General features: G+C 38.1%; 1 protein-coding gene across 3 annotated transcripts in view; it reads right to left on the bottom strand.

Moving 5' to 3' along the window:
• The window catches only part of Csas (CMP-sialic acid synthase), a 176,595-nt gene that overhangs the window by 67,194 nt on the left and 81,665 nt on the right, over positions 1–27,736 (bottom strand). For all 3 annotated transcript variants that reach the window (XR_016547800.1, XM_090387151.1, XM_090387150.1), the window contains exon 4: positions 7,493–7,631. Coding sequence is in view for 2 of the 3 variants with exons in the window: in XM_090387151.1 (XP_090243277.1) it covers positions 7,493–7,631 (139 nt within the window). In the remaining variant the exon portion in view is untranslated. The remainder of the gene's footprint in view (positions 1–7,492; positions 7,632–27,736) is intronic.

Below are 27,736 nucleotides of genomic sequence, written 5' to 3'. Positions count from 1 at the left end.
AGTAAGCAAACCCTTAGCCATAATCATGAGAGCTTCTTTGGACTCGGGGGGGGGGGGGGGTGACACTCATAGACTGGAGATGTGCAAATGTGACCCCAATTCACAAAGGAGGATCAAGGGCTGACATAAGTAATTATAGACCTGTGAGTTTAACTTCTGTTCCAGGAAAATTAATGGAGGTACTGGTTAAAGAAACACTGCAGGATCATCTAGACAAGACTTCTGTCATACCTCGGACACAGCATGGTTTTAAGGGAAAGTCTTGCCTGACCAATTTGATTGGATACTATGATGCAGTCACAAAAGAACTGGATGCAGGGAATAACTTTGATATTATATATTTGGATCTTAGAAAGACTTTTGATACTGTTGCACATGGAAGACTGCTGCACAAATTGGAGCAGTGTGGCACTGGAGGCAAATTGCTGCTATGGATAAAGTGATGGTTGAGGGGGAGAAGACAGAGAGTGGTAATCAATGGACACTGCTCATCGTGGACTAATGTTGTTAGTGGGGTCCCTCAGGGTTCAGTGTTGGGTCCGTTATTGTTTTCTGTATTAAAAATGATACTGATGACGGTATATCAAGCTTAATATCCAAGTTTGCAGACGATACAAAGGTTGGCAGGGTTGTTAAGGACACTACTGATGCTATGCTGCTGCAACAGGATCTGGAAAGGTTGAGGAGATGGGCTGAGAGGTGGCAAATGAAGTTTAAAATTGACAAATGTAAAGTACTACATATGGGAAACAGCAACCCCTGAGCAACATATCAACTCTGTGGTACTACACTGACAGTTGTGGAGAATGAAAAGGACCTGGAGGTAATTGTGCAGGCAGATATGAAGTTCTATGAGCCGTGCAGACTGGCTGCAAGAGTAGCTCATGGGTTCTTGTCAAAGATATACAGGAAATTTTTCTAGCAGGGATAAGAAGGTGATTATTCCCTTGTATAAGGCAATGGTCAGGCCACACCTTGAGTACTGTATACAGGTCTGGAGGCCTCATATCAAGAAGGATGTAGAGCTGCTGAAACGAGTACAGAGAAGGGCAACAAGATTAGTGAATGGAACAAAGGGTTGCCTTATGAAGAAAGGCTTAAGTTTTTAAAATTACAGTGTCTGGCAACTAGGCACCGGCGAGATGATCTGATAGAGGTGTATAAAGCCTTGAATGGTTTGAGCATGCTCAATGCCGATGGGATTCTTCCTCTTGCTCAGAATAATCACCTGAGAGGGCATAAATTCAAATTGAGGAAAGACAGATGTAGGATAGATGTGCAGAAATTTGCCTTTAGCCAGCGGGCAGTTGGTTGGTGGAACAGACATCCATTTCTTGTTGTGAAAGTTGATAGCCTAAATAAATTTAAGGCTCAGCTGGACAGGTATTTCGAACAAACGGAGGGATGAAGTGGAAGTGGGTTTTTTTTTTTTTTTTTTGGCTGATGCTGCATAAGCTTGCTTTCTTGTATCATATGCCTCTACTAATGCTAATGCTAGGAGTCCCCTTTATATTATTTCCATGCCCAGTGGGAGAGCTCCCGCTAGGACTTGCAGGGCGTGTGTATTGACTGTACAGTATTGACTGGCCTTTAGTACAGTCAATACACACGCCCTGCAAGTCTAGCGGAGCTCTCCCACTGGGCATGGAAATAATAAAAAGGGGACTATTAGCATTAGTAGAGGCAGGGGTAATGGACAATAGGATGATTTCTGAGTTGAATCTATGATTTGCTTATTGGTAGCATGAGTGGCCTTGTGGTACCACACTCCAGCAGCGTACGTAATAATTGGAATGTATACCGCTTTGTAGTACAGTTGGAGAGTGCGCCAGCTGAGACTTCCCTTCGGGTAATTCTGGCAACCAGTGCAGAGTAGGCTCTTATCTTTTTTTGCGTATGTACTTTAGATGGCCTTGGTAGGTCAGTTTCGTTTCCAGGATTACTGCTAGGTACTTGATCTGAGTTGAGAAGTCGATTGTTTTATTATTTATCTTGATTTGTGGTGGCCGTCGGATTTGTAGGGCACCCTTGAGTAGGGCTGAATTGGTCTTTGCTGGAGAGATGTACAGTTGATTTTGTCTGGCCCATTGTTTTAATTTGTGTAAAGATTGTCTGCCATGTTTTCTAACTCTGCTCTTGAGTTTGCTGCGACGGTGAGAGGTGTAGTCCTGAGAGTTAACCACTCCGAGATCCAAGGTGAGGAAGCTGTCCAGTACAACATTCCACAGTAAAGGTCCAAGGACCAAGCCCTCCAGGCAGCCTCTGTAGTTATTCCTAGTCAGCATTTGGAAGGGTGCTTTGACCGTGATTTTTCTATTTAACAGGTAGCTGTAGATGAGTCGGTAAAGGTTTCCCACAATGCTGGTGGCTCTGAACCTCACCAGGATGCTCAGCCACCAGAGGGAGTCAAACGCCCAGCAAAGTCCACCGAGATCACTAGAAAATATTTTTTGGGTCATGTAGCCACTTGGTCCAGTAAGTGCTGATGTGTGTCCACCGCCGAAGACCCCAGCCTGAAACTAAAGTAGTTTGGGGATGAGAGCCCCGGCCCTGTCATAGCGTTTCAAGAGTCTGCAGGAGAGAAGGCATTCAAGCAGTTTGCTGGTCACTGTGAGAAGAGCTATTGGCCTGTATGAGTCAGGAAATTCTAGCAATTTGGCTGGATTTTTAGAATTAGTTTGACATCTGCCTTTTTACAATCAATCGGAAAGATTCCTGTTTGGAGACATTTGTTGTATAAGAGGAGAAGAAGCAGGTCAGGAGCTATCTCGACTATGTTTTTGACTATTTCTGGTTCAAGCAGGTCTGGTCCAGGGCACTTGTTAGATTTTGTGTGTGAGCCAGCAGCATTTAGTTCTTCTGTAGTAAAGTCTGGTTCTAATTTAGGGGTTTGATAGTCTTCGTTTTGCAGGCACAGTTGCCTGTGTTCCAAGGTTGTTGTGGTGCGTGTATTGTGGGGCAAAAGACAGTGTTCAAGATATTTTAGATTGGGCCTTCCCATGTAGTTGTCATTTCTGCACTCGGGAGTCGTGTTGAGTGACCTCACCCCTCGGGGAGCTATTTGTAGTGACTTTGTACACAAGTTCCCAAGGGTCGTTGTTCCCTATGGGTGGTAACAAATCACTCCCAGCAGTCTTGCTTAGATTGTCATATTTGTGCTTCCACCTCTGCCGCCAGCCAGGTCCATCTAGCCCTTTGGAATGCCTTCCGGCTGGCCTGCATCTCTCTCCTTAGACTGTTTCGTTCTCTACTCCACCAGGGCACCACACCCGGCACTGGTTTTCTCTTCATTATAGCTTCATTATAGTTCTTGCGATTACTGCCCTAGCAGTCAGCAATTAGGGTTGCAGAGAATAGCTCCCAATTTGCTTTCCGAATTGAGTATCTGTGCTAGATAGATGGGGGTCTATTGAGTGTGCGGGTTAGTTGGAAGGTAATTGCTCGGTGATCAGAAGTGGTCCAAGCGTCCTACACCAAACGATGTTGTTTGCTGCATTTCTGGTGGCCATAGTGACATTGATTGTTGCCTCTGACATAGTACAGTCGATTCCGGTTATTTGGGACACAGTGGGACTAGTGCATTTTAGCCCGATTAAGCGGCTGCCCCAATTATCTGAAGTTTCGCGTAAATAGTTAAAAATACAATGGACCCCGCTTTACAATTGGTTCAACATACAGTCAAATCACCATAGTAAAGTACCGTTCACTATACGATGTGTAATAAGCACCGGTCATTGTGATCACGTTTGTGAATTGAATTTTAATTCTATTACACAGCGATTCTAATTAGCGAAAATAGGAGGAATATTATCCACAGGCTATAAAAGTAAAGATATGTTAAGCACAAATTTATCCTTTATTACCTTACCAATTAAAAAATTAAATGATACGTGAAAATCGAAATAATTAATACGTACTGGAATATGTACATACTAACTAGTTGACATTTCTGTTCACTGGCATTTGTGGGTTGGGGTTAAAATTTAAAACAGCAAAAAAAAATAAAAAATCAATAACAAAGGACACGGCACACACAAATTGCAAGTAACACGATATGCGCAAGTCAGAACGGAGTAATGAGTTACAAAGCTTTAAAAAGGAATGAAGAGAAGATCTGAAAATTAATTTTTTTATATGATTGAAGATTACGTGGAAGTGTAAACACATTTCACCATAATAACCCACAGAATTCCAGCTGTCGGTATTCTCGCAAATTCAATAAGATCGAGTTTACTATCCGTTTATGATAGATTGCACTAACAGAAAAACCTAATACACAGGTGACTGTTAATGTTTTTATTGTTTTATGGTTGTAACTTCCAGAAATCCAACTGAACCACATGGTACAGTCAGAAACAATCATAGGGAAATTTCCTGTGCTGCGGTCTCCTGCCCCAATTAAACAGCATGTTGTCCCAATTAAGCGAAGTATACCCTGGATATTTTCTCGATTGGGTTCTGTTTTTTAAGATTTGTCCCAAATAAACGGCTGCCCCGATTAACCGGTGGCCCAAATAACCGGAATTCACTGTATTACAAAATGTCGGGAAGTTGTTGGGCTGGTTCAAGACTCTCATGGAGTCGTTGGGCAAGAAGTCATGTAGTCTTTGTCCATTTCTGATTCCCTGTCGTTCAGCTGTGTGACTACCAGACAGGCGACCTACAGTTAACATCAGCGCCAATGATATTCCTCGCTCCAGGTAGCGCATCCAGGATGGAATAGAGGTATCTAACTGCGAAGGTGATGTCCTCCCGGGGGCAGCAATAAAGGGCCACAACATAGAATGCTCCCATGGCAGTGAGTAAGTGGGCAAATGCAGCCTACGCTGTGCAAAGATGTGTTATTCATGTGGCCATTATATCAGGATTTCTGACCACTATAGCTGTCCATGGAGTTTCTGTTTCCGATTGGATAGTCTTATAGGTAAGAGGATATCCTCTGACTGCCTTGAAGGCTATGTACGTCTCCTGAAGGATGAGTACATCTATGTTTTCCTCTTCCGCCTTCAGTCTGACCTGATCTACTACCGCTCTAACCCTTTTGCATTTATTTGCATAAAGTTGACCTGTGTGCTGTTGAAGATTCTACTGCATGACCACATAACCCAGTCTGGATTAGTATAAACTCTTGATCTTCAAGTATACAGGATATTTATTATCCCTAAGCAAGTGCTGCAAGTCCAACTTGAGACTTTTACAATTTATACAAGTTGGTTGGTCAGTTTTGTTGGGGCATGTGAGTACGAGTGTCCATTTTACAGAATAATGGCCACAGTCGGTTCTCAATGGCCACAGTAGTTTCAGCAGACTGTATTTAGCCGATGCAATCCATGGTTTTTGTATTTCTCTAGGCCAAATTGTTATCCTGATATCAGTGATCCAGATATCAGGATACAATTTGGTGATCCAGAATAGCTATTGGAGTTGATTCTTGGCTACCACACAGAATTTGATATCATATGTGTACGTAGCTGAGAGAGGGTGTACAGGTTCTTCCTCCCTTCTTTAAGGGTATATCCATACTTGCTGCTGTTGTTAAGCAGGGTGGACAGTGGATGAGTACTAGACAGAACCACAATGGACTCAAGGCATCTCCCTGGAAGATTCCTCTTCTGATGTGGATCAGTGTTGTCATGATGTTTTTGACCTTGATGGTGGTCCTCCATCAAGTGTATTAGTGTCAGGATGACTTTGCAGATTGTCGATGTCCCTTTCAGCCAGCTATGAGGTACAGAGTTGAAGGTTACAGCAGTCAGCATAGGCCATTTACAGTTGCAGTGCTTTTTGTAGGTTTCCTTTAAACTGCCACTTCAATGGCCAATTGCTCCTTGCAACCTTTGCTTATCTATTTATATCCCTTCTATTGCTCAGGCATGATATTCTGGTTCTCTATAAGTGGTGTGATACCTCCTTGGTTATGCAACTCGTCAGGAGCTTTAACATTGTTGGGAGATAAGTTAACAGCCTGTAGTTCACTGGGTTTCTTGTATCTTGGTCCTTAGCCTTCAAGTAGGTGATTCTTTGAGTCTGAGATTCTGAGACTATGTCAGGATGCCTTATCATCTAGGTGAACTGCTCTACTATGTGCCTTTGCGTGCAGCTGAACTTCTTGTACCAGTAGTTGTGGATATTATCTATCCCTGGGGTTCACCAGATGTGGGACTTCCTGATCACCTGTTGCACATCTTCCTCCTGAATCTCCCATTCTGTAATATTTTGTATGTTCTTGGTTTTCTTCCATTCTAAGGAGCTTCCATCCAGGGAGCTTCCATTCCAGTCTGTTCTGGTTTTGGCCATACAGCCATTATAGCCTTAGTTGCTAATGTGCCAGTAAAACCCAATCCAACCAACATTTTGTGCCCTTAAAAGGTATCTGCTCTACAATGTCATCAACTTTTGCATTAGTATCAATTAGTATCATTACTATTAATTTGCATCCTTTTACTTTTAATTATCTTTCTTTTCTTCTTTTTCTTACTTTCCTTTATTATAACCTCTAGGTCTAACATTCTATATACCTACCTCCTTTTACCATTATTTACGTACTTGCGCACACACGCACACACGTCATTGCCGTACACAAGACTAAAATAATAAAAAGATAAATAAAACAAAATAAAAGTTAAAATAACTGCTGTACACAAGACTAAAATAATAAAAAGATAAATAAAACAAAATAAAAGTTAAATACATGAAAGGCAGAACCCCAGTACAGATTCCGAGAGAGATTTACTGACAAAAACAAAATTGCATTATCATTAGTAAAGGCACATGATGCAAGAAAGCAAGCTTATATAGAATCAGCCAAAAGAAAACACCTCATTTCACCCATCCACTCGCTCCAAATGTTTGTCTAGTTCTGCCTTGAATCTATTTACGCTATCAACTTCTACAATGACAGAAGTTTGTTCCAGCAACCAACCACCTGCTGGCTAAAGGCAAACTTCCGTACATCTATCCTACAACTGTCTTTTCTCAATTTGAATTTATGCCCTCTCAGGCAATTATTTTGAGCAAGAGGAAAAATCCCATCAGCATTGAGCATGCTCAAACCATTCAAGGCTTTATACACCTCAGTCAGATCACATCAGTGCCTAGTCTCCAGACACCGTAACTTGCAAAACTTTAGTCTTTCTTCATAAGAGCAACCCTTTGTTCCATTCAATAATCTTGTTGCCCTTCTCTGTACTTGTTCCAGCAGCTCTACATCCTTCTTAAAATGAGTCCTCCAGACCTGTATACAGTACTCAAGGTGTGGCCTGACCATTGCCTTATACAAGGGGATAATCGCCTCCTTATCCCTACTAGAAAAATTCCTGTATATCATTGACAAGACACCATGACTACTCTTGCAGACCATCTGCACTGCTCAAAAAACTTCATATCTGTCTGCACAATTACCCCCAGGAATTCAGAAAGTGTTTATGCAGAACACATTACTATGATCATTTTCACTTATCTTGTTTCTTAGAAAAATAATTCTCATACAAACCTGCCACCTTGCAATAAACCTTCATGTATCAATGATGCTGTAGCAAAATAAAAGTGACCACTCTCTATCAATTCTCCTGACCAATCTTGTCTTCGAGGTCTCCTGAAGCAGTCAAAATTCAATGGTACTGTGCTTTCTCCTAATGAAAAACAAAATATATTAACATTTCTCAGAAATTTTATTCCACAAATTATGATAATAAGTAATGATGAAAAATTATGGTTTTTTACCATTATTGTTAACAGTCTTTGTACATACAGGGTGTTTCAATTAAAAGACATCAGGGTCTCCTGCCGTTAGTTTTAGACTATTTGTTGTCTGGAAATTTTGTCTTATTTGGGAAAATTTTTGAACTTGATGTTCAAAATTGAACTAAGCATGACCCTTCAGATTAATTAATCTAATCTAATTGCTCATTTCCCAATGAGAAAGTTATTCCTCCTCCTCAGTTTAGTCTAAAAATATCACTGACGTAGATCTGAAACAAATGTAATTTTCTTGAAAAAACAAACACAATGGTGGTAAGCTTGAGATGTGTCATAACTGCATTACACAATATAACTGCCCTCAAATGCTGTAAAGTTGTATATATTATTTGCTCTAGAGTAATATGCATAAACACGTTACTTTAGATCAAATATGACATGCAACCACTATCCCCCCACCCAACCTCAAATAAAATCATTTTATCTTCATTTCCAAAGTACACCATGATGTGTTTAGGCTAAACTGAGGATGAGGAATAAATTTCCCATTGAGAAAAAAAGAAGCCTATTATGCAAAATTAAAATTTAGAAATCGCAAAATCTAAACAGCAATACTTAGTTAAATTTTAACATCAATTCAAAAATTTAAGCTTAAATATGACAAAAAATAAATAAAAGTCCACATGACAAACACTAAAATTAAAAGCTAGATCTGGATGCATTTCAATTGATATGCCCTAAATATTCCTAAGGCGCCTCCGTAGCCAGGTGGGAAGGAGCAGCAGTGCGTAGCACACGCTTCTTGATTAGACCGGGGTTCGAGCCCGTCACCACCAAATAAGGAGGATGCGGAAAGGTCAGTGGGATGACCACCGCATATTCCCGGAGCAATATGGCCTTAGTTGCTAATGCTCCTAAAAAAAAAAAAAAAAAAAAAAAAACAAATAACAAATATTCCTAAAAGTGCAAGAGTAACAAACCACAGTAACAAATTTCTATTTACTGTAAAGACACTTGACATCTAAAAACAATTTATACATTTTAACAATCTGTATGCAATTACAAGTTTGAAGAAAATAATGACAAAATTATCATGTTGGAGAAACAGGATATATACAATCCATAATCATTGGAAAATCTTACTGATGAATTTATTACACTGAACAACAAATTTTGGGTCATATCTTGATATGGGCATGAAAGTAAGTTTACTTTATTGGGGTGCTAAACCCGAAAATAGTGCTTAAAATGGCAGATTGGCTCTTGTTTTCAAAAAAAGTAATTTTTTTATATATTTATACAAGATATTTTTCATTTATATGGCAGTAAGATGTAGCTACGAACATACTTGTATCAACCACAGGACCTTTTCGTCTTTTGCTTGTATTCAGCTTTGAGAGCATCCCTTTTCACCCCATCCAACAATAATCGGTTAACGTAGGGGCACTACATTTGCTTTTGTATCTTTGTTCCATCACTGCAACGTCTTGATGGAAGTGCTCACCGTGTTTTTCAATGACGGCACCACAGTTTGGAAGGAAGAAATCCAGGTGTGAGTGCAAGAAATGCATCTTCAAGGACATGTTGCACCCCAGTTTTTTGCAAGAAGTAATGAGATCTTCCACAAGCTGCCTGTAGTTGCTGGCTTTAACATTTCCTAGAAAACCAGACAAAACATTTCAAAAGGCTTTCCATGCTGATTTCTCGCTATCACTAAGGGCACATTCAAACAGTTTGTCTTTGAAAAGTTGCCTTATTTGTGGACCAATGAAAACCCCTGCCTTAAACATCTCTGTACTAAGTCTTGGGAATTTCTCTTTCAAGTAAGTGAATGCAGGATCGCTCCCTTCCAAAGCCTTCATGAAATTTTTCATGAGATCCAGTTTGATGTAGGGTGGTGGAAGCAAAACTTTATTTGGATCTACCAGAGGTTCAATGCTGCATTCTTCATTCCAGGTGTTAATAATTTTCGTTGTGGCCAACTCCTCTTCTCATTATTGTTTGTCTTTTGGTTTTTAGGAGCATTAGCAACTAAGGCCATATTGCTCCAGGGATATGCGGTGGTCATTCCCTGAACTTTCCGCATCCTCCGTATTTGGTGGTCATGGGCTCGAACCCCTGGTCTAATCAAGAAGCGTGTGCTGCTCCTGCCCACCAGACTACGGAGGCGCCCTCCTCTTCTCGTAGTGCATACATAAGTATGCACTGCGAGTGGGATAGTCATGCCTTGGCATGACTATCCCACTCGCAGGGAAAGCAACAATGCTTATTGTAACCCTTTTGTAGTCCTAATAAAATGGCGATTACCTTTAAATCACCACAAATCTGACACACACTTCTGACACCTAAGAGGATATTCTCCATGTTTGCATATGTTTCTTTTTTGTGGACAGCATATACAAGAGGTATCAAAGACAGCATATTTCCATTGCGTGATAACAGCCTTAAGGCTAACTTTAGAAATGTCTATAAATAGTCGCCATTCTTCAAAAACATTCCTCATGTTGATTGCTGCCATTAGACCATCACCATCCTTACAAACAGTGAATTCACCTTCTTAGTTTACTAATGGTTTAATGGAATATCAGTCTTTAATTCAAGTACAAAATGTTGTCCCCTTCACAGAATGATCTAAAACAGTGGTCCAAACTACAGCCTGTGAATAATTTTTATTCACAAATTAAATAAAATTTTAAATAATTTTATTTAATAAAATGTTTTTGCATTTTAAATAAAATTTAAAATGCTAAAACAGCATTTTAAATTTTATTAGTTATCAACCAAAATTTTCACTAAATGTTAATTTTATTTAGCAAATGTTATTGTGTATTTTACTTAATAAAATATTCGAATATTTTCAATTTTAGGTGTATCATTATATTTATTTATTCACCTTAATATTGAAAAGCAGTGATCCTTTCCAGGTTGCAAATTTTCTAAAGTGAGCATTTAAAGGCAAAAGTAATATTTTTTTAAAAAAAAAGTAAAGTATTTTTTTAAAAAACAAAAATTAAGTCATTTTTATAATCTAATCTAAAAAATAAATCACTGACATAGATTTGTTACACATAAAAGCATTGGGAATTTGCATTTTTTATATATAGCCTGAAAACAAAAAACAGTAAAATGAAAATAGAAACTTCCTTTTACATGTAACACACTAAATTTTCTTGAATCACTCAGTGCGGCCTGTGAAACAAAATCTAAATTTGAATATGACCCCTGTATGGAAAAGGTTGGCACCACTGATCTAGAAGATTCCACTGTTGTACCCTTGAGGTCAAAAGCTCTGCCTTATTCTCCGGAAGTTCGAGATCCCTGATGAGGTCATTAAACTCACTTTCTGTGATCTTATGTGGTTCAGGAGGATAAAGGTTTGGACAAATGGGTGGATCCCTTAACGTAGATGGGTGCTGTACTTTGTGTTTATCAAGTTGATGTTCATTAGCATCTTCATCAGAGTGAAAAGAAAAACAGATGGGTGGTTCAGGAATGAGTAGTCCTTCACTGTGAGACAAATTACAGATGGGATATTTGGATTTAACGTGATTTATTTGTTGGTCCCCCTCCATATCCTGGCCACTGCAAAAGTATAAAATGTCCCTTTTAATTCACCCAGAGTTGTTTTGATGAACAGGTAGCAGAACCCAGTTCTTGTACTGGTTGCACATTTTAGACCGAAAGTAAAATTAAGCCTTTTTTTATGGCTCGAGTTAAGGGATGCTTTCTTAAAGGTAACATGACCACATACGTAAAAGAAGTCATCCAGACTATTCACACAATTATGGGGCATATTAATCTTACACAACACAAATACTGTGCAAACAGCAGGAATCTTACAGAGAACAACAGTTAACTGAGAACAAATCACCCAGTACCTAGCCGTAATTGAGGATTACTGCAACAGAGTTGAAGATGCATTTGAGGTGCAACTTATCACGTGATGCAGAGCAGGGCGACAGTTGCCGATCACGTGATAAGAGCGTGGTGGTACTGAAACTGCAGTGTTGCGTTTTGCCGAGAGCTGTAGTTGATAATGTAGACTAATTCCTAATATGAGACCACCTGTACTTCGAAAACATGAGCCAATCGACAAATTTTAATGTGATTTTCGTGTTAAGCAGCATAAAATTAATTGCTGCGTAATACCCAAGATTGGGTATTATGCAGCATCAGTGAAAAAAAAAAAAAAAAAAAAAAAAACTACACCCATTTCACCCCTCCATTCGTTCCAAATACCTGTCCAGCTCAGCCTTAAATTTATTTAGGCTATCAACTTCCACAACGAAAGATGGAAGTCTGTTTCACCTACCAGCTGGCTAAAGGTAAACTTCTGCACATCTATCCTACAACTGTCTTTCCTCAATTTGAATTTATGCCCTCTCAAGTGATTATTCTGAGCAAGAGGAAAAATCCCATCAGCAATGAGCATGCTCAAACCATTCAAGGCTTTATACACCTCAATCAGATCACCTCGTAGGTGCCTAATCTCCAGACACTGTAATCTGCAAAACTTAAGCCTTTCTCTGTAAGAGAAAAACCTTTCTTCCATTCACTAATCTTGTTGCCCTTCTCTGTACTCATTCCAACAGATTTACATCCTTCTTAAAATGAGGCCTCCAGACCTGTATACAGTACTCAAGGTGTGGCCTGACCATTGCCTTATACAAGGCAATGGTCAGGCCATTGCCTTATACAAGGGGATAATCACCTCCTAATCTCTGCTAGAAAAATTCCTGTATATCACTGACAAGACACCATGAGCTACTCTTGCAGACTGTCTGCACTGCTCAGAAAACTTCATATCTGTCTGCACAATTACCCACGTCCTTTTCATTCTCTACCACTGTCAGTGTAGTACCACAAAGTTGACACGTTACTCTGGGGTTACTGCTTTCCATATGTAGTACTTTACATTTGTCAATATAAAAAAATCTTCATTTGCCACATCTCAGCCCATCTGCTCAACTTTTTTAGATCCTGTTGCAGCAGCGTACTGTCATTAGTGTCCTTAACAACCCTGCCAACCTTCATATCGTCTGCAAACTTGGGACATTAAGCTTGATATACCATCATCAATATCATTTATAAATACAGAAAACAATGGACCCAACACTGAGGGACTCCACTAATAACATTAGTTCACAATGAGCAGTGTCCATTGATTACCACTCTCTGATTCTCCCACTCAACCATCCCTTTATCCATAGCAGCAATTTGCCTCCAATGCTACACTGCTTCAATTTCTTCGGCAGTCTTCCATGTGCAACAGTATCAAAAGCCTTTCTGAGATCCAAATATATGATATCAAAGTTATTCCCTGCATCCAGTTCCTTTGTGACCACATCATAGTATCCAATCAAATTGGTCAGGAATGTCTTTCCCTTAACAAAACCATGCTGTGTCTCAGCTATAACTGAAGTCTTGTCTAGATGATCCTGCAATACGTCTTTAACCAGTGCCTCCATTAATTTTTCTGGAACAGAAGTTAAACTAACAGGTCTATAATTACTTGTGTCGCCCTTTAATCCTTTGTGAATTGGGGTCACATTTGCACATCTCCAGTCCATGGGTGCCTCCCCTGAGTCCAAGGAAGCTCTCATAATTATGGCTAAGGATTTACTTACTTCCTTTGCTGCCTCCTTTAATATAACTGGATAGATCCCATCTAAAATACCCCGGGTGCTTTTTTTTTATGTTTATCTTCAACAATTTCTCCTCCACTTTCCTCTCAGTTATTACAAAATCATCTAGCTCACCGTCCTCTCAGTTATTACCAAATCATCCCATTCCTTCTAGAATTTACATAAGTAAAGAACTCTTTGCTGTTTTTCTCTGCTCCTTTGCCAAAGAGTTCTCATAATCTGCCTTTGCCTGCCTAATCTCCTTTGTGACTTGGTTACAGACCAGCTTTTATCTATCATAGGCTTCCATTATTCCAGTATTTCTGTTTTCATAACATTTTACATGTATTAGTATTAGTAATGGCCACATGGTGCAAGGAAGCCTATGGCTTGTGCTCCAACAGCCAAAAAAATAAAATAAAATAAAACAAAATAATACGAATAAAAATAAAATAATAAAAGATGAAAATTTAAAAATATAAAATAATTAATAAGAGAAAAGGAAACAGAAAACCTATGCGATTCTCTCCTCACATAGGTAATTATCGAGCTGATCTTTGAATTTCCCCAAACTGTCAGCCTCTACTACCCGTGTAGTAGTAGTAATAGAGGCACGTGATGCAAGCAAGCAAGCATATGAGCTTATGTAGCATCAGCCAAAAAAAAAAAAAAATTTCACAACACAACTATTCCCTCTAAAAGTTTGTCCAGTTCTTCCTTGAATTTATTTGAACTATCAACTTCCATAATGTCAGATGGAAGTCTGTTCCAGCAATTAACCACCCGCTGGTAAAGGCAAATTTCCGCACATCCATTCTAGAACTGTCATTTCTCAATTTGAATTTATGCCCCCCTCGGGTCGTAATCTGAGCAAGCAGAAGAATTCCATCAGAATCCAGTGTGCTCAACCCATTTAAAGCCTTATACACCTCAATCAGATCACCTCGCAAGTGCCTGGTCTCCAGCTGCTGCAATTTGCAGAACTTAAGCTTTTCTTGGTAAGAGGAACCCCTTTGTTCCCCTCACCAATCTTGTCACCCTTCTCTGTAGCCACTCAAGCAACTCTACATCCTTCCTAAAATGAGGTTTCCAAACCTGTACGCAGTACTCAAGGCGTGGCCTGAACATTGCCTTATATTCCAAGTGTGATCTAACAATAGCCTTATATAACAGGATTATGACATCATTATCTGTACTAGCAATTGTTCGATAAATTATCGATAGGCTCCCTCCTCCATGGGCCTTCATTGCAACCAGTCTACAATGCTCGGAGAACTTCATGTTCTGACTGTGTCGTAATACCCAAGTCTCTTTCCTCCCCTACTGGCTTCTGTTCAACTCCACCAAGTGTATAAGTTATTTTGGGGTTACTGCTCCCCCAAGTGAAATACCTTACACTTTGCTGGACTAAAGCATAGCTGCCATTTTTCTGACCATCCTTGAAGTCTATCTAGGTCATGCTGAAGCTCTGCTTGGCAGTGATCATTAACTACTCTACCAATCTTTGCTTTCTCTGCAAATTTAGACATCATGCCCCCTATCCCTTCATTGATATCATTTATGAAAATCAAAAACAACAGTGGTCCTAATAATGATCCTTGGGGAACCACACTTCATACATCAACCCAATCTGAAGAATAACCATTTATCACAACACTTTGCCTCCTGCCCTCAAACCATCCAGCTATCCAACCAAGGATTTTCCCTATGATTCCAACCTGTTCCAACTTATAAAGTAACCACTCATGTGGGACTGAGTCAAATTCTTTGCTGAAATCCAAATAAACAATATCGATATTATTCCCAAAGTCTAGGTCTTGAATGACCCTGTCAATATAGCTAACCAGATTAGTTAAACATTATTTTCCCTTGACTAAACCATGCCGAGTATCCTTCAGTATTCCATTTCTATCTAAATGATCCTGAATTCCACCCTTGATCATTGTCTCCATGATTTTCCCTACTACTGAAGTTAGACTAACCGGCTGGTAATTTCCCACTTCCCTCTTATAATGGCCCTTATGTATTGGAGATGCATTGGCACTTTTCCAATCCAATGGAATCACTCCCAAGCCCAGTGATGCTCTCATAATTAGCCTCAAGGGTTCAATGCACTCACTTGCCACCTCCCTGAAGATTATAGGGTATATGCTATCAACCTCCAGAGCCCTACTGGCCTATAGGCTCGAAAGTTTTTTCATTAAATAAATGTGAAATTTCAACATCATTAATTACATTTTTTTCAACTTCACTCCCATAATATCTCATTGACACAAAGGGTTTTTCTTCTGTAAATATAGATGCAAAGTAACTGTTTTTAGAGTTCATCTGCCACTTCAGCTGGGGTATCTAATACTATCCCATGTCCATTACATAAAGGTCCAATCTGGTTTGTCCTTCTCTCCTTTGCATTTATATATGTGAAGAATTCCTTATCCCCCCCGCCCTTTACTCTCTTTGCCAACGATTTGATTTCTCATAATCTGCGTTTAGCCTAACCTTTTCTCTGGCACTATTTCAGATCAATTTGTAGTTGTTATAGGCTTCAGTACTTTTTGTTGTGTTATCCAGTATTAGTATTATTGCCATAACCAGTACTATCAGTTATTGTAATGGCCACAGAAAGTTTTCCCAGGTTCTTGGGTTAGTTTTTTTGGGGGGCATTAACATACATGGTATTGGTCTTCATCATGTCTATCCATCCACATGCAATAAGTCAACTCCCAGTAGATGGATTTTTGTGAAAATTTTATAGTTGGCTCTTTTGGAAAGATTTGTTAAACCAAATTTCATTAAACTGTATTTGTCATGCAGAATCAAATCAACCCCAAGTGACTAACAGCAATTTGTGTTTCATCTACTCCATCCACATAGCTTAAACACCTTAATACCTGTTGTTGAAAATGGTTTCTTTGAACTGGTTGCAGAAAATACTACAAATGTCTGTTAGGACATGGTTTTTAAATTTGCATTCTATAAATGTTAATTATCGCACAATTAGTAAAAATTCACGATTACATTAAACCAAATTATACACAAATGTTGCTTGACATGTGTCATGAAGAGATATTGATAGTAATTTTGCTTTACTGTTGCATGCTTTCTTCCAATCAGCAACACTCTGTCTTTGTGGCACTATTTTTCACAGTTGTGTTCATAAAAGATTGAATTGTATGTGGCCACGGAACAAGGGGTTAGTGTTAGCAATACATCAAAAAAATGAACAAGTTTGAAATTTTTTTTTTTGCTGATTTTTCAAATTTTTGGAAGCACAGAGGACTTTCGCATTTTTGCATGACCAATACAAGGTTAATTCGAACCAATAGAAATTCAGTAATCACTGTTTATTTTCCTTCATACATATCAACATAATGCTATCCACATACTGTATAGTGTAGCTGAAGCACTGGATACCCACACTCAGCATATGCTGAGTGGAGGAATAAATGAGCAACATGGCAGATGCACAGAAACAAAATGTTCTCAGTTTGCACATAAAAGTTGTTGCTTTTTTTTTTTTTTAAGTTTACCAAATATATGAATCATTCATCATCATCATCAGCCATTTTCAATCCACTGCAGGATGAAGGCCTCTCCAGCAACTTTCCAGTTCCTTTTGTTTTGTGCAATGGCCATTTACTACCACATTTACTACCACAAACTCATGAATTTCATGTATCCATCTCCACCGTTGTCTTCCAGGTTTTCTTCTAGCTCCTCTTGGATACCATTCTGTTATTTTCTTAGTCCATTTGTCATCATGTCTTCGAGCTATGTGTCCTGCCCAAGACCATTTTAGTTCTTTAGTTTTGATAAGAATGTCCTCTACTTGAGTTTGCTGCCTAATCCATGTGTTTCTCTTCTTATCTAACAGTCTGATTCCCAATATAATTCGTTCCATTCTTCACTGTGTAGTTCTCAGCTTCCCTTCCATTCTTTTGGTGAGTGCCCAAGTTTCACTTCCATAAGTCATGGTGGGGAGTATACGTTGGTTCATTATTTTATGTTTCAGACAAACTGGGATATTGCTCTTCAGTATGTGACTACATTTCCTGAATACTATCCATCCAAAATTTACTCTTCTCTTGACTTCCAGCCATTTATCATTATTACAGCTAATAACTTGTCCCAGATAAGTATATGACTCCAACTTTTCAATTACTGCTCCTTCAATCATTATGTCCCTTTCTGTGGATCATTACTATATGCTTATTGAAAAGTAAAATAACTGATGCTATATGTATAGCATCAGTTATTTTACTTTTAACTTCTATTAATCACAGAAAATGAAAAATTCAATTAATTTAACAAATAAAAAATCTAGTATGCCTGAAATGTAACACATGTTTTATGTTAACTAACTTGTAAAATACTTGAAAAGACACTTCTCAACTTCTCTTCTCGACTATTAGAAAAGGTTATCACTGGTCTCTGATTTTTTTGTTACATGATAATTACTTCCTCGGGAGCTAAAGGCTTGTAATTTCAGACATGGTAGCCCTGAGGCTTATGTTTTATAAAAAAAAATTGTGCCGTCAGATAAAAAGTTTTCAGAGCATTGCAAAAAGGCTGCAAGAGTAGCTCATATCTTGTCAATGATATACATAAATTTTTTTAGCAGGGAGGTGATTGTCCCCTTGTATAAGGCAATGGTCAGGCCACACTTGTATACACATTTTAGGAAAGATGTAGAGCTGCTGGAACAAGTACAGAGAAGAGCATTGAGATTGGTGCACGGAACAAGGGGTTAGTGTTAGCAAGAAAGGCTTAAGTTCTGCAAATTGCAGCTTCTGGAGACTAGGCACCTGCAAGGTGATCTAATTGAGGTGTATAAGGCCTTGAATGATTGAGCAAGCTCAATGCTAATGAGATTCTTCCTCTTGCTCAGATTACTCACCTGAGGGGGCATAAATTCAAATTGAGGAAAGACAATTGTAGAACAGATGTGCAGAAATTTGTCTTTAGTCAGCAGGTGGTTGATAGTTTGAACAAACTGCCTCTGTTGTAGTGGAGGTCAGCAACTTAAATAAATTCAAGGCAGAACTAGACAAACATTTGGAGTGAATGGATAGGTGAAATGGGAAGGGTTCTTTTTTTGTTTTTTGGCTGATGCTATATAAGCTTGCTTTCTTGCATCATATGCCCTGCTAATGCTAAATTCTGTGCCTTCTGAAAGATGTATTGTTGATTTTACTATTTTTCTTACTACTTTTCATATTTTTCTTACAGATAACTGCTTGAGGAACTCATCAATATTCTTGATGAGTTCCTCTACCAAAGAACATGATAGTTTACTAAAATTAATTTAATTCTCCACATGAATAAGCCCACATTTATCTACAATGGTCTGAGTGGTTAGAAGAAATGAGTAACAATACAAAAGAAAATGTAAAGTCTGCAAAAAAAAAAACAGGTTTCTAAACAATTATTAGCCATTCTAAAAATACAATGGATAAAAAATTATGCAGCCCAAGATTCTCTCTCTTAATTTTTATTTCCTTTTCTTTTTCTTTTTTATTAATTATTTATTTTAAATACTATTTTTCTTTTTTTTTTTTTTTTTTTTTTTTGCTGATGCAGCATAAGCCTTAGGCTTCCTTACACCATATTGCCATTACTAATACTAAAAATGATGTAAGGAAGAATGCTTAAATAACACCAGCCTAAAAATAAATAAATGAAAAAGGTTTTAACCATTCTTCTTCCTATGCCTTCTAATTTCTCCAAACCTCTTTCAAATTTATTTGGTCCCAATGACTTGTCACAAATTCTTCTAGATAAGACATTCTAAGCCTTGCTACCTGATAGAACTGATATTCACATCCCATTTGACTTGCAAACGGGATGTGAAGACTGATTTTCACTGAATTCCAGGTTTTCTATGCCAATCAAATCATCTGTTTGCATGATTAGTAACTTATACTAAGGGTGATTTTAATTTGCCTCTAATTGATTGGAGCAAATGGGAAGGAAATTCTACAGAGGAGACAAAAATTTTAAATCAACTAGATGATTGTTATTTGTATCAACATTTCAGGAAAAGTACTAGGGAAAATTATATTCTGGACCTCACACATCACCGATGAACCAGATGACATAATAGGGCCGAAAGTACAGGGAACAAGTAGCAGGGAGTGATCAAATAGTTATACGGTGTACGATGAAGAGTGAAAGAGGTAATTAAAGTAGTTTAATTACCTCTCGCAGTAATTAAAGGCAAAGGAACGGGTTATAATTTCAGGAAAGGGAATTACAACAGTTTAAGGTGCTACATGGCCACTATTAACTGGGTAGATATCTCACAGAGAGCAAATACAATTGAATTATGGTATACCTTTACAACATTAATCACAGAAGCCTTGAATGCATATATACCATTAAAAAATACTCCATGAGGAAGATTCCAAGTTGGATGAACAATGAAGTTGCCAGATTTATTGTGCAGGAAAAGATGGTATGGAAAAGTAACAGAGCAATAAAGAGTACTGAAGCCTATAGCAGCTACAAATTGATCTGTAATAGTGCCACAGAAAAGGTTAGACTGGCAAGGGCAGATTATGAGAAATTGCTGGAAAAGAGAACAAAGTTTGGGGATAAGGAATTCTTCACATATATATAAATACATGTTGGACAGACAACTTGTGTGATCGAGACCCACTAATATTCATAAAATCGGACAAATGCTAACTTATTGTGATTTTCTCTTGTAGAGAATCTGTGTCCTCGTTTTAAATTTAAATCAAATAAAAGTAGAATAATAATTAGAATTAAAAAGGATACTAAGAAATATTAAAATTTAGAAATATTATATTTTAAGTCAGGAAATCTCTTACTTGAGATTTTTTCCAGGAATAACTGCATCCAGGTAAGAGATTTCCTGACTTAATATATAATATTTCAATATTTCTTAATATCCTATATATTTTAATTATTATTCTATTTTTATTTGGTTTAAATTCATAATGAGGACACAGATTCTCTACAAGAGAAAATCACAATAAGTTAGCATTTGTCCAATTTTACGAATATTAGCGGGTCTCTCACACACAAGTTGCTGTCCAACATGTATAGTATAAAGTTTCGAGACAACAGGATTCCCATAATGTTTTTAATGCAATATATAAATGCAAAGAAGAAAATAACAAATCAGATCGGACCCCTTATGTAATGTACATGGGAGAGTTTTGATACCCCAGCTGATGTTGTAGATGAATTCAACAGTTACTTTGCATCAATATTTACAGAAGAAAAGCTCTTTATGTCAAGGAGAAATTTTAAGAGTAAAGTTGAAAAATATGTAATTAATAATATTGAAATTTCACATGATTATTTAATGAAAAACTTTTGAGCCTACAGGCAAGTAAAGCTCCTAGTGTTGATGGCATATACCCTATAGTTTTAAGGAGGCAGCAAGTGAGTGCATTGAACCATTAAGGCTAATTATGAGAGCAACACTGGACACAAGAGATTCTGTTGTATTGAAAAAGTGCCAATGTAATGCCAATACAAAACGGCAGTTCTAAGAGTGTAGTGAGAAATTATCGACCGGTCAGACAAACTTCAGTAGTAAGGAAAATCATGGAGACAATGATCAAGGGCGGAATTCAGGAACATTTAGATAGAAATGGAATTCTCAAGGATATGCAGCATGGTTTTGTAAAAGGAAAATCATGTTTAACAAATCTGGTTAGCTATTTTGACAGGGTCACTCATGAGCTGGATTTAGGGAATAATAATTTCAACATTGTTTATTTATATTTCAGCAAAGAATTTGACTCAGTCCCAATTGAGCGGTTACTTTTTAAGTTGGAACAGGTTGGAATCACAGGGAAAATCCTTAGATCAATAGCACGATAATCTGAGAACTACACATCAAATACTATAGGAATCCTAATAAGTAGAAACAGAATGGCAAAGAAATTAAACAGATTAATAACATGGAAAAAAAAATAATAACAGTAATGCCCAAGATGATTAAATTTCAAATGAAATTACAAACTTTAATATTTACCAGCTACAGAAATGTCGGGACAACCAAAACCATCTGAGTAAGTCATGATCTAAATTATGAAGTATCACAAACAAGAAAGAGGAAATTAAAGAAATGTCAGCTGTGAATCCTAAACTCTTCAGATTGCTGCTGAGATGACAGTCAATTGGCATTTTTTAGTCAGTCAAATAACTGCTGAAGTAATCATGCTGTCAAAAAATTTAAAGTTTGGAAATTAATTTTAACTTTCATTTTAGCATATTGGGGCAATACTGTTATTATTATTTTAATTCCACATTCTTAAGCTATTTAATTTCTTTGCCATTTCTGTTTACTAGCATGATGGAGGCAATGGAGAGGAGAGAAAGTAATACAGTAAACCCCCGCTATTCGCGATATCTGTATTTGCGGTTTAATATAAAATGAAACCTAAAAAAAATGTGAATTTTAAAGCGCTGTGAATATTTTCCGCCATAAAAAAACATGGGCGTGGCTAAAATTATCTTTCCCGGTCAAAACAGCGTTCAGTGGGTGGCGGGGGGAGAGAGGTGACAAAATTGCGAGCGTGGATGTTTCTCGCTAATCCTTGTTCAGTATGTGTTATGCCCTTGTCATGGAAGGTTTGGTCGTTTGCTTTTAATTTATATGCTTATAAATTGAATAAATTTATCAATTTATAAATTGATATGCTTACAAAGGTAATAAATCTACCGTTTTGCATTGTAAAACAGACTTTTTCGAGTGTGTTAAAGGAAGAAAGTGCCTTTATTGTGGACAAGTTCTCTTTTACCCGTACAAAAATATGGCTACGAATAACAAGAGAAATGTGAAAATATGAAAGGTGATGACATTAGCGAATAAAATTGAGTTATTAGACAAAATTTCTAATGGTGAAAGTGTCTCTTCAGTGGCAAAACATTATAAAATCAGTGAGTCAACGGTACGATCAATCAAAAAATCGGAAGAAAAAATCCGCCGTAGTGTCCGTGAAAACGCGTTAATTGCTTCAAAAATTTGCTCTGTAACTCGTGATGTTAAATTAGAAAAAAATGGAAAAAGCTTTAAATCTGTGGATAGAAGACCGTACTCAAAATAAAATTCCGTTAAGTTCACTTATCATTCGTGAAAAGGCAAAACTCCTTTATCAACACTTTGGCGAAACTGGTGATAGCACTGGCGGGATAAGTTTTTTTGCTAGCAAAGGCACTGGTTTGAAAGATTTGTTTAAAATTTCTAATAAATATTACATTTAATATTAAATTGTTTCTTATTTTCATTTCGATGCCATGCTTGCATTTCACTATGTACTGTCTATGTACAGTCATATTATGAAGGTACATATAATACATACATAGACAAAATTTTAGACTAGTTTTTCTTATATATTTCATACTTTGGAACGGAACCCCTTTATTACTATGGGAGAAATAACTCAGTATTCGCGTTTTCGGTATTCGCGACATTTCTCAGGACCGTAACCCCCGTGAATAGCGGGGTTTTACCGTACTCTTGATCTGATTATAAGCAGTGACTCTTCATGCATTAAGAATCTGCAGATAAAGAAATCACTAGGTGGCAGTGGTTACAGACTGTTGATGTGGCATTTATTTAAAGATGTAACTAATGTTGAGGGCAAAGGGAAGGGCTTTTGCTTTTGTAAAGGAGACTACCATTGTCTCAGAGAGTTTTTAAAATCTATTCAGTGGGACCAACTGATGATGTTATAGAGCAATTCTAAATTGGAAGCATTTAGGAAAGTAACTACAGAACCTAAGCTTTTTATGCTAAATAAGAAATATTGTTCAAAGTTTAGACCTAAATGGATGTTAGATGAACTGATGAGAGTAGTGGAAGAGAAGAAAAATGCATGGAAAGGCTTATTCAATCAGCACAATGCTCATGTGTGTGTGGGCTCACGACAACCCACGTGGTGTGCACCCCCATGCGGCACAAATCGCTTCGCAATAAATGTGGGCAGGTATGGTCGGTGACTGCTTAGTTGGCCCATACCTGTTACCATCCTGCATGAACTCCGCTAAATGTCGGATCTTTCTTGAACAAGTTCTACCAGGGTTACTTGACGATGTTCCAGCAAATGTGAGACGCAACATTTGGTTTCAACATGACGGGGCGCCTGTCCATTATAGAAGGTGTGTTCATGACCATTTGAACAGGTGTTTTGGACGTCGATGGATTAGCCGTGGTGGACCCGTTACCTGGCCACAATGCTCACCTGATTTATCAAGCCTTGATTTCTTTCTGTGGGGAGGGTTATCAAATCTATCGTGTATGAATTGCCTGTGGAGACAGAAATGGATCTCAGGGCGAGACTCGTCTGCACTGCTGCTATTGTCAAGAAACTCCAGGTGTGTTCGACCGTGTCCACCAATCCATACTGCGTCAGTGTCACACATGCATTGCATCTCATGATGGAACCTTCAAGCATCTGTTGTAACATCATGAAATGCATCCATCTCGTACTCCATTGTTAATATTATGTCAAATAAATGTTTGCCACTAATTACTGTCATGTGTCATTTCTGCTTCTTGTGCCTCTGCTACTAACTTTCCCGTGACGTTTCCGGTTATGGGTTCCTATGCGATTCACATTCCTTTAGATGTTACCTACCTCCCCTAAACGTTTGTACCAATATTTTTGAGACACCCTCTATATGTGCATATCTGATAGCTTCTGCAGTGATAAGACATGATATATGTGCATATCTGATAACTTCTGCTGCTAATTAAACCTCAGTGTTAATTTTGAACATAGTCTGTGTCATTTTGCTATCTATGGATATTACTACCCCACTATGATTTTCATGTATAATGTAAGAAAAATTAATACACTTTTGGTGCCCGACTGCAATTTTCAGCTTGTTATTAATTAATCTGACAGAGACAGCATGGCATACTGTAACGAGTGTGGGAATATAGTGAAAAATTACCCACATCTTAAAATACATAAAGCTTAGATAGTTATGGATATTTCTTAATGAATTTTTTTTTTCTAGTCCAAATGCTTTTTCTCTGCAACTTTAAAATATTGTTTATATTAATAAAAAAATTTATCTATAAATATTGTTTAAACTATGTTTTATATGTGAGGGATCCGAGGAGTATGTATATATGTATATATATACACATACATATATACCTATGTGTATATACAGGGTGATTCACTACCAGTGAGACAAACTTGTAGGAGGTGTAGGGGGCACAAAGACGAATCGGAATCACATAACATTGCAGGGTTCGAAATGCCTTCGTCATGCGGTAGAGGATGTTGAACGGGAGGTCGCATGAACAGCGAACCCGCTGGAAGTAAGCATTTGCGAACCGTTTCTGTTGAAGAAACGAAGTAGCAAAAGTCCTCTGGAGTGGATAATCCGCAGGTTCCAATGATTGGATGCACTGCAGATGGTATGAACTCATTTGGTTTGTTGACAGTATCCTCCATACAGTGGATTGGGAAATACCCAATCGTTGGCCTATCGTTCGAGTACTCGTACTCAGATTGCCTTCTGCAAGACGTAGGACATTCTCCTCATTGTCTGGCGTCCTTGTCGTTCGCTCTCGATTCATGGCACCTCTCGTGAAACAACCTGTCTCACGTAACCTTCTGTGCACACGTGTGAAAATCGTATGATGAGGAGCATGCCTGTGCGGGAAACGTTCCTGGTACAAGCGCAGAGTGGCGTGCCCATTACAGTCCGCAGCTCCATACGCGAGGTGCATGTCGGCCAGTTCAACGTTTGAATACTCGTCCATCCAACTGCCTCGGGAACCGGTTCACAAATGCTGACTTCCAGTGGGATCGCTGTTCACGCGACCTATTGTTCAACGTCCTCTACTGCATGACAAAGGCATTTCGGACCCTGCAATGCTATGTGATTACGATTTGTCTTTGTGCCCCCTACACCTCCTGCAAGTTTGTTGCACTGGTAGTGAATCACCCTGTATATCTAACCTGGTTATATGTAATGATTACATGTGATGGTTATATCTAAATAACTATCAAGAGGGTGCTGCTAAATTTCTTTTAATTAGCTTAATTTCTAAATTATTTTAGGAATGTTGCTTCAACACTACCCTTTTCTTCTTTACCCCCCCCCCCCTTATTTTTTTGTTATTGTTATTTCATTTGGTTCAGTTCATTTTCACTTTACTGGTTTGCCATGCTACTGGAAATATCCTATTTTAATTTAGCTTATTATATGCAACATGTAGTGGATTGTGCTTTTCTGCTGCCACTGATGTTAGCTTTTTCTATTATTTTTCTTATTTATTTTAATATATATTTCAGTAATTTTTATTTCTCTATTTAATTATTTTTGGATTAATTTGATCATATATATATATATATATATATATATATATATAAAGAATTTTTATTATTAGTATAAAATATAGTAAGTAGATATTTTTGCATAGAATTAGGCTAATGAAAATACGGTGTACCCCGGGAGTGATATACGTGCTGACCGAAAGGTGGGGGGGGGAAAGAAAGGAATCGAAATTAAAATAAATATAACAACAGAAAAAATAAACCAAATGGAATTTTGAAGAGACGACCAAGGTGGAAATAGCATTGCGGTGTCATTCACAATTTTAGTGTCTTCTTCAGAGGTCATCCACCAAAACAATGAAAAAGACAGCGATACTCTTACTTCTGTTTCCGACATGTTCTGTATGTCAAGGTACACGTGCAAAATACCACGTGGTAAATCTAATATAAATTTTGAATATAATTTTGAATAAGGTTATACAAAGTTTGCCAATACAAATATGTGTTGATAAAGTAATACATACAGATCATGGATGACCTTACAGAAGTAAGTAGAACGCTATGACAGTGTACAGTTTACACCTGGTTGCGACCAGGTGTAAACTGTACATCTTTCATTATACATCTTTATATACATTATACATTTCTTATACATCTTTCATTGTATATATATTGTTTATTTTTAATTTTGAATTTATGCAACATATGTATGGAGCCAGATAACTATGATAACATACTACATGGGCAGAGTAGAATAAATTTGACCCCGGGTACACATGCTCTGTACTGTACTCCGCAACACAATTATAACTCGATACATACACATTCAACACACACAATACAGAGCACAACAGCATCTAACGCTTCTAACTTAGATAAATATGGGATCCATAACCTTAAATTCAACACCTGCAAAAATAAACTATGTTTAACCTGTTCCTGTATGCACCCGCAGCATATAACGAATGATGCATCAAAACCTACATTTTGTAAAACTAGTAATGTTATATACCTCATAACATGCAATACCTGTAACATAAAATACGTTGGACAAACTAGCAATAAACTACACCTGAGAATTAATCAACACAGATCGGACATCAATAACTACCTAAATAGAAATAGTAATAATATAGAACAAGAAATAGAATATCTGCATTTTCAATCTCACAACTTCAGCAATATATACATATCCATACTAGCACAGATTAGTAACACAACTTCTACAACCAGCTCCAACCAGCTGACTTCTACAACCAGCTCCAACATACGCTGGATTCAATTCCGCAGACAGAAGTGATCATCCTCGCAGGGGAACTTTAATGCCCATATTGGCGTGGACAGATCTGGTTGGGAAACAACAATGGGCAAGTTTGGCCATGGGAAGATCAATGACAACGGCTTACGTTTGTTGTCCTTTGCCGCATCTAACAACCTGATCATTGGAAACAGCCATTTCCAGCACCCTCAAAAACATCAACTTACATGGCGAAATCCATCTGGCAAGGACTCAGCAATCCTGGACTACATTTTGATCAATGCCAGATTTCGCTCATCACTCATGGACGTTCGTGCCATGAGGGGACCTGATTGCGGATCTGATCACTACCTCATCCGGGCTAAGGTGCAGCTCAAATTACGGCATGCAAAAAGATCATCTCGGTCAGCCAAGCTGGACTGGAGGCAGCTAATGAATGCTGCCAACAAACAGGCATATCAGATCGCCCTATCCAACCGCTTCGAGATGCTGGCTGTGCCCGAGGATATAAATGAAGAAGAAAAGCAGATCTCTGATGCCATCCTGGAATGTGCCAAGCCCCTATGTCCACCTGCCCGACGTCGAACGCAACCATGGATATCAGACGAGTGCCTCGACCTCGTGGACAAACGGAAACAGGCAAAGTTGGTTGACTTTGAACGGTACCGGCAGCTAAACCGAGAAGTCCGACAAAGAATGACAGCAGAAAGAGAAGCATACTGGAACCAAGTGGCAGACGATCTTGAAGTGGCGGTGTCCAAAAACGAGTACCGCACTCTCTACCGCACCCTCAGATGTCTGAGTGGAAAGACCAAATTGACTAGTGACAACATCAAGAATGCTGATGGGACCTTCGTGCGATCACCATCCGAACACCT

Source organism: Mastigoproctus giganteus, chromosome 13, assembly GCF_048544385.1.
Source record: "Mastigoproctus giganteus isolate SK-2022 chromosome 13, ASM4854438v1, whole genome shotgun sequence".
Lineage (NCBI taxonomy): Eukaryota > Metazoa > Arthropoda > Arachnida > Uropygi > Thelyphonidae > Mastigoproctus > Mastigoproctus giganteus.
Note: the sequence above shows the minus strand (reverse complement) of the source record. Positions and strands in the feature narration are given on the sequence as shown.